Below are 9054 nucleotides of genomic sequence, written 5' to 3' on the forward strand. Positions count from 1 at the left end.
CTTGGCATTCTGTTCTCAGGGTTGTACTTAATGTTTCGAAATCATGACTAGCGGGGTAAGATCGGCAACATAAAGCCACATTAGAAGCAAAGGATAAAAATCAAACAGATGATAAATGAAAACATGTTTGCATTTGTTATTCATGTATATATGTCTTTGAACTTGCATTTCGTTGTAATAATATTAAATGGGTGTTGGATTTGTATTTCTTTGTTTTAATAGTGAATTCCAACTTATACATTGTTAATAACATAATTTTATATACGTGCCTATCTTGCCCCATTACTGTTGCCCCTATACCAGGGGCAACTTTAATAAAAATAATTAAAATAATTACAACTTTACAAAAAGAGAGAAGTTGCCGATCTTGCCCCTATACCCGGGGCAACTTCGTCAATTTCTCTCTTCTTGTAAAGTTGTAATTATTTTAATTATTTTTATTTCCAAACTGATTTTAACCAGTTCTATAGTAAGGTAACATTCCAATAGACAATATGCAAAGCTTTTTTTCAGTTTACAGCAGTATTTATTACACAAAATTTAAGTAAAGCTTAACATGCCAATCTTGCCCCGGTCTCCCCTAAATAGTCAACTTTTTTACTTCATTAAAAAACCAACAACGAGTTGTCTAATTTTTCCGGCAACATTTGGTGGTCATTTATAATAGTTTTAACTACTATAAAATGACAAATAGCTTAATTTTGAGGGTAGGGAAGTAAAATCATTCTTAAGTCCGAACCTACTGAAGATACACACGACCTTCTCTATCAGTCAGAAAATTTTTAGAAATTTTCGACAAAAAGCACAGGAGTTATTAAGCTTCAAACAGCGTGAACAAACTCGTTCTCCCACACACTAACATTCATACATACGGAAAAAAACATCGAAATTTTTTGCATTTTTCGACGTTTCAAGATTCTCCGAGTCAAAATGTAAAAGTTTTGAGGGTCGTGTTTTGATCGACAGCCTTTCTTTCCCCTGTCATATATAACAGCCGGAAAAGTAATAGGAAAATATGATTTTGTGTCCTTCTCAATATCCGGTGTGGTAGCTGATGAATACGTAGATTTAGTATGTGTCTCTTTAATCCGAATTAGTAAAAATTTTAAGGGTTCAAAGTTTTTAATTGTACTGTACCTGTGTAATAGTGTCATTCAACACATTCATATAAAATATCATTTTGAGTATCATACAATTAGAAAAGCGTTACGCTGTCTTCTGAGGTATGTAAAAAGATTTATTTATTGTCTGTAAATCTTCGAGTGAAAAATTAGCAAATTAATTAATTTTTTACTTTTTATGCTTTATATGTGTATCATTTACACTGAAGAAAGGTTCATATAGGCCCGAAATGCAATTGTGATTTGCAATAAAGGAGTACCTAACCTAATAGCTGAGAGAAAGTCTACCGTTTTTACTAATTCAGATTAAAGAGACACATACTAAATCTATGATTTTGTGTTTTTGTTGTGTGCACCGCCAGGATGAAAGAGATTTGTACGATATTCTGTTAGCGTTATTAGGCTAAACGGCATTTAATAGAACCACTTGAACACGATAATGCATTTCTTGTATACGAAGGATGTAAATTTAATAAGTACAACATCGAAATTCAATTATAAAATGATTGGAATACGAAATAATTGAACGAATAAACAATAGAAACAATTCGTATTATAGACCAATAATATTTGGCCGATTGTTGGAAAACCGCATCAAAAAATAGCAGCGGAAGAATTAGGTATTTTTCACGCGATATGTCCTATTTGTCTGGATGTTTACATCGATCCAATTTCCCTGCCACGCGGCCATCTCTACCGCAAGACGTGTATCGAGAGCGCCGGAAAAATCTGGAAAGTTTGTCCGATGTGTCAATCCCCGATATGCAGAATTACAAAGAGAGACGATCGAGTCACAGAAATAAAGAAATCCATGGCCACTCATTACTCCAGTTGCCATTGGTGTGGGAAAACAACTCTCTTATCCGGACTACGTAAGCACACGACAGCGTGCGAAGAGACCGCCAAAAATTCCAAAAAGAGAACCTCTGCTTGTACGAAAATCATTCGATGTGCCGTGTGCCAAAAGAAGATCGCGCCGAACGGGCTCTTAAAGCGCCCGAAAAACGACAAGAGGCGTGGACGTTCGTTGATCTGTTTGAAGTGCGCTTTGAAAAAAATATGAATAAATCGAGAACGTCACGACGTCATTTAAAACAGACGGGAACAAAAATTATAATGAATAATTTTGAATACGAATTTCGCTTGGTTTCGGCAAATCAAAATGATTAAAATTTGATTTTATTATTTACGAATAACTTCTTTATTTATAACAAAAGACATAAACACCAGACTTACGTTTCGGATTCTTTAATTTCGATGGAACAGATGGGTCTTATTAAATATTGTAAATGATAATAACGAGTAAAATCCTCATTAAGTCTGATTGTTCCGAGGATTAAAATATACGCAAGTAGAAGGGATTCACAATGAAAGAATACATAAGCTTATTTCATTACAAATGGAATTTACTGAGGTGTGGATTATTAAATATCTCTTTGACTTTTCATTGCATACGGAGTTCAAATTACTCTGCTAATTTATTCCCATGAATAGTAATTTGTAAAGGGGATCAATTCGCTTCCATACTTGGTGGGTACACACACCAGATTGTGGGAATAGATTTATGGATATAAAAAAAACAATAGAAACGCGATTATCCCAAACTTAAGATTATATAGAACAGTTTTTTAAAGCTGAACGTCTAGTATTTTACTGTACACACCACAGAGTATGGTGTGTTCAATAAAATACTAGACGTTCAGCTTTAAAAAACTGTTCTATATAATCTTAAGTTTGGGATAATCGCGTTTCTATTGTTGTTTTATACACGCACACATACACAGAGAAGAAACTCTTCGTTTAACTGGAAAATACTAGCTAATATGTAACTTCACGTACAGTACATGTGACGTAATACACTACGTGCTACGATAATAGAATACATATAATGGATTTTTACACGTACTGTATGTTCCTGGTGTCAGCTTTTTAAAACTTTTAAAAAGCTGACACTAGGAATATCGGAAAACGTCGAAATGTAAGAAAAGCGGAGAGTCGTGTGTGACACGATAACAATTCAAAATATTTTCCAGAAAACTATTCCGTAGAAAACTTTGATAGATGACAGATGACCGGCATGACTCTATTGTTATCAAGAGAGGTGTGATATACAGGGACAACATATCCAAAAACCCGGATAAAGTTTTGAAAGATTAAGACGAAAGACACCGATGCACGAATTTCCCCTACCGAAAATCACATTATGCTTCAACGTTTGAAATAAAATGTATTCCTCATTTTTTTTAAAATCATGCATTTATTTTCTTTTTATTAATCAAACGTTGCAAGTAACTGGCAAATAAAGCGTTTTATTACAATAATAAATCTAGGACTTTTCTATTTATAGTACTGGCCTTTCTTCTTATTTATCGAATTTTGTAATAATTTTCTTAAATTCTCTTTGTATTTTTTATTCCTCGTGGTGGATACGATACAGGAAAACGTATAGTGTCTTGTACTGTACGATACCAGACTTAACACCAGATACAGGACGGGAACAATTCCGACAATAAGACGAGACATTGGATTAAATTTGGTACCGATTACGGGTTTGGGTTTAAGTAAAGTGGGGGAATTTCCAGCACTTAAGAGAGAAATGTTAAATAAAGAATAATTTATTTATTAAATGAAAGTGCAAAATCCATAAATAATTAACAATGTTGGGTTTACATAATTCCGTATAAACAATTAAGAAATATCATCCAGAAACACCGAAAATTAACTTATTAGTCAGGTAAACTTTTAATCAAATTTTCCCTGACACGTGAGCAATTGTAATCTTTTTACATATGGATTGATCGGATTACCCTATTGAAGGAAATTCTTCCACTTGACAATATAGCTCCTGGAATAATTACGTTGAAAGGTGCAGGTTGAATTACGATTTCAGCAGGTGGAAGTTGATTTAAGATTTCAACAGGTACATCAACGGATTTAATGGCAGGTATAACAGTAGGTGTTTTAGTTGCATTAGTAGTTGGATTATCATCAGTTATACGACGTAATGAACCGCTAACAATGTTACTTCTTCTATTTAACTTTAGCACATCGTAAATGGAATTGCGGTCTTGGGCATTTCTGTTTCTACCTTCTCCGCTTCTCGACAGAGCAATTACTGAAACAAATACAGTTCTGCTTTTATAACTTTGTAAATTACTAATTATTTTAATTTTTGCAAACAGAAATCTTCGAGAAAAAATAATGGACTTAATACATTTATCTCATTTCACTACGATTTAACTTTTATTCCGTTCTCTTAGATAACGAAATGTTTCTATAATAATTAAAATAATCAAATTTTAAACTAAAATTACGTCTAACGAGAAGAATGGTTTGTATTTTAATAACAAATTCGCCATTTTTAACACCTGCAATTGTAGTTTTCAGTCTAGTTAGACGTCGATACCGCTTTCACGTATAATATGTAGGCCTACTGTATAAATTATTATACGATAATAATAGAACCACTTTGTAATAGTATATAAAATAATATAAAACAATGAAACTCACCGATAATGACGAATATAAACGTGAACTTATTCATTTCTCGTGTTTCCTCTTTGTAAGCGAGTTAAAAGCACCCTTTGCGACGATCCGAAACTCTATGATTTATTCACAAATGTCATCAGTCACGTGACATTTGGATGCGAAACAAACTTGTCTACGTCACAAGTGCAATTTGTCATACATCGAATCACGTGAAGTATTCATTTATATTACAGGTGTTTATTTCCGTTCTATAAATTTCTTAATTATTATATTTATACAGTACTGATTTTCATTTGGTTTATTTGCCGATAAAAATATTTAATTCTTGCATAAACTAGGATTAACTGTCGAATTCTACATTTGAGTAAAGCGAGTGACAATCTACCAATGTTGCGCTTTATCCAGCTTACAAGCCGATCTGAGGGCTTCAGCCTTAACGTATATATACTCCAGGTAATGGTAATTACCCCTGTTCAACCTGTGTACAGTTATTTAGCAGTCAAAATGCAAACGAATTTGGTAAAACGACGACAACGTGGATAAGTATGATACGAGACAATTCGATATGAGTAACAAATGAAGCTAATAAATTCACTTAACCCAATAACTTTTGGACAGTCTTTAGCAAATTAGGAGTGTTTGCCTTTGATTAAATACCGAGGAATATTAGTTGTGATTTTAAACAATATTTTCGATTTTTAATGACTCGTTAATTTATTTCTTTGCTGCTTTTATATTTTGTATACTTGATATACAAACTGTATATTTTTCCTCTATTTTCCGATAATAACGCTGTGATTTTATAGGTTAATTCACGTATTAACGCGATGCCCACCCGCAATAAACACATTTTTATTACAGGCGAGTTCATAATAAAGTTCGATGACAATTTTTTATCGCCACAATTTCATACCCATTTTCATCGCCTATAAATTAAAATATAATACGAAAGAAGTATGAAATTATTTCATTTTTTTTATTTGTTATGCAAACGCGAAACATAGGCGACCTTCGGAGAGGCCGTCTGATGAAACCGTTTAATCTTCAAATAACGAAGTTTATGCTACTTATTCTTTGTTCTTTTAAAACTGTCAGCTTTTTAAAACTTTTGGAAATCGGGAGTCGGAAAACGTCGAATAATAAGAATAGCGGAGGTTCACGTGTGACACGATGACAATGTTTTTATTGTAAAAGCCAGGAAAGTAACAAGAAAGCAAAGTGTAAAGACGATTACAATACTTACTGTGAGAAGCCAAGGGCATAGAGCTGTTGACTGTAACTCTATGTCACTTACGTGGCATACAATCGTTAGATCGGTACACTTTGTCACGGATGACTTCCTAAAATTTTTAATTAAGACCAGGAGTTCGTAAGTTCCCCCTGTAGATGCTTTTTCCTGACAACAGATAGTCAATTTCACGGACAATCACGCATTCTCGAGGAATCTCGATGGGAGGGTCGCAAGTAAGTGAAGTGGACGAAGACCTGGATTTATTCATTAATGAGACCATATTTAAATAATATAACAAAAATTTAATGAAACAAGATTAAAATAAATTAAGAATACAATATACGAAAGCTTTCTAACTCGCGTGAGAGAAAGATTACGGGGGTTCTAAGCTTATACTACCTTAACAGATTTGTAGCTATTTTGTATTTTAACGATGTCTTGCCGTTGAAAGCGTCGAGAAAAGTTCGTTATTTATTCGGCGACTGTAGCTTCTCGATAGGATAATCCTCAATTTTACTTCTTCATCTTGAGAAATTCGACGGCTCTCGAGAAATACTGCTTCATTTTCTTCGGAGAAAATGGTGACGGACATTTCTATGATTATAGGCATTGACTTTTTGAAGACTCGAATGGAATACGTCTTCTTACATGGAAAAATTTCGATGCACTCCTTTAGAATTATGGGTGTTAGCTTTTGAATAGGATCTTAGCTCTATGAAAACCTTCGACGAACTCTTCGATCAAAGGAAATGAACTGCTATATTCGGAGATCTCCACCAATTAGCTTGTAGGATTTTTAACACCTCAACAGGACGAATGGGATTTTTAGAGGGGTTGAACTTCTGTTTAATGATCAGAATTTTTAAGATAAGGGAAAAGAGAAAGGATGTTTAACTTCCGTCGGTTAGGAAGTGTGGTTTAGCGGTTTCCTTTAGTTTAAACAAAGATTTTTCTTTCAAAACTTATAAAAATATGAATTTAAATAATATTAAATCATTTAAAATTGATCGAATAAAACCAGGGTATTCGAATTCTCACACTTATTGAAATTGTCTTCTCGTATAATACGTTAAATATTTGTCTACATTACGGCTGAAAGTAAAATTAATGTCTATAAACATTCATTATTCTACTTGTACACTTCCTCCTACAAAAATGAAACAGCAAATTGCACAAAAAACCCTCTGCTGGATATATTTTCCGATAAATCAATAATAATTATTAGTAGTGTCGTGTGTTAATTTAAATTTGGGATTTCAGCGCATTTTAACTGTCTGTCTTTTCTTTGTTCGTCTTCAGAACGGAGATAGAAAAATGAAAATCGAGACTGGATATGGAAAGCTTATGCTTGGAGGTTTATATACGGATTTCCCTACTGTACCGGAAGTGATGTGTTTCAATTCAAAATTTTCTTCAGAAAACTATTCGGTAGAAAAAGTTGATAAATGACGGATGACCGGTACGACTTTATTGTTATCAGGAGAAGTGCGATGTACAGGGGCAACACACCTGAACATTCATACCAGAGAGAGTTTTAAATAAATCAAGCGTTACAAGTAACTGGCAAATAATGCGTTTTAATACAATAATAAATACAGGACTTTTCTATTTATAGTACTGGCCTTTCTTTATTCTTATTTATGGAATTTTGGACTCGATTTTGTAATAATTTTCTTAAATTCTCTATATATTTTTTATTCCTTGTGTTGGATACGATACAGGAAAACGTATAGGGTCTGAAACGATACCAGATTTAACACCGGATATGGGACGAGAACATAAGACGAGACACGGGACCAAATTTGGTACCGACTGCGGGTTGGGGTTCAAGTAAAGTGGGAGAATTTCCAGCACTTAAGAGAGAAATGTTAGAAAAAGAAAAATTTATTTATTAAATGAAAGTGCAAAAGCCATAAGTAATTAACAATGCTGGATCTACATAATTCCGTATAAACAATTAAGAAATATCATCCAGAAACACCGAAAATTAACTTATTAGTCAGGTAAACTTTTAATCAAATTTTCCCTGACCTGTGAGCGATTCTAGTCTTTTTACATATGGATGGAAAGGATTACCCTATTGAAGAAAATTCCTCACTTTATATAGTACAGGTCCTGGAATAATTACAATAACAGATGGAGGTTGAATTACAACTTCATCAGGTGGAAGTTGATTTACGATTTCAACAGGTACATCATCGGGTTTAATGGCAGGTATAACAGTAGGTGCTTTAATAGTAGATTTACTGGTTGGAATATTATCAGTTATACGGCGTAATGCACCGCTAACAATGTTACTTCTTCTATTTAACTTTAGCACATCGTAAATGGAACTGCGGTCTTGGGCATTTCTGTTTCTACCTTCTCCTCTTCTCGACAGAGCAATTACTAAAAGAAATACAGTTCTGTATTTATAACTTTGTAAATTACTAATTATTTTAATTTTTGCAAACAGAAATCTTCAAGAAAAAATAACGGCCGTAATACGTTTAACTTGTTTTACTACGATTTAACTCTTATTCCGTTCTCTTAGATAATGAAATGTTTTAATAATAATTAAAACAATCAAATTTTAAACTAAAATTACGTCTAACGAGAAGAATGGTTTGTTTTTTAATAACAAATTTGCCAGTTTTAACACCTGCAATTACAGTTTTCAGTCTACTTAGAGGTCGATACCGCTTTCACGTATAATATATAGGTCTACTGTATAAATTACTGTACGATAATAATAGAACCACTTTGTAATAATATATAAAATAATATAAAACAATGAAACTCACCGATAATGACGAATATAAACGTGAACTTATTCATTTCTCGTGTTTTCTCTTTGTAAGCGAGTTAAAAGCAAACTTTGCGACCATACGAATCGCTATGATTTATTCACAAATGTCATCAGTCACGTGATGTTTGGATGTAGAATAAACTTGGCTACGTCACACGTGCTATTTGTCATACATCGAATCACGTGAAGTATTGATTTATATTCCAGGTGTTTATTTCTGTTCTATAAATTTCTTAATTGTTATATTTATACAGTACTATTTTTCATTTGGTTTATTTGCCGATGAAAATATTTAACACTGGCATAGACTAGGATTTACTGGCTAATTCTAACTTTGGTCAAAGCGAGTGACAATCTACCAATGTTGCGCTTTATCCAGCTTACAAGCAGATTTGAGGGCTTCAGCCTTAACGTATATATACACC

General features: G+C 33.2%; 1 protein-coding gene across 2 annotated transcripts; it reads right to left on the reverse strand.

Annotated features, from left to right (window-relative positions):
- Nucleotides 1-3761: 3761 nt before the first annotated feature.
- On the reverse strand, nucleotides 3762-8830 carry LOC111620752. 2 transcript variants are annotated; one of them, XM_023362758.1, is made up of 2 exons: nucleotides 8625-8830; nucleotides 3762-4236 (listed from the first exon to the last, which is right to left on the reverse strand). In XM_023362758.1, the coding sequence occupies exons 1-2, from the start codon at nucleotides 8656-8658 to the stop codon at nucleotides 3905-3907; spliced, it is 366 nt and encodes a 121-aa protein (XP_023218526.1). In that variant the 5' UTR covers nucleotides 8659-8830; the 3' UTR covers nucleotides 3762-3904. The 2 variants fall into 2 exon arrangements, with proteins under 2 accessions (XP_023218526.1, XP_023218519.1); XM_023362751.1 differs by lacking the exon at nucleotides 8625-8830 and adding an exon at nucleotides 4632-4926.
- Between the last annotated feature and the right edge of the window lie 224 nt (nucleotides 8831-9054).

The sequence above is a fragment of the Centruroides sculpturatus genome, unplaced genomic scaffold (genome assembly GCF_000671375.1).
Source record: "Centruroides sculpturatus isolate CEXI.00-Female unplaced genomic scaffold, Cexi_2.0 scaffold74, whole genome shotgun sequence".
NCBI classification, from domain to species: Eukaryota; Metazoa; Arthropoda; class Arachnida; order Scorpiones; family Buthidae; genus Centruroides; species Centruroides sculpturatus.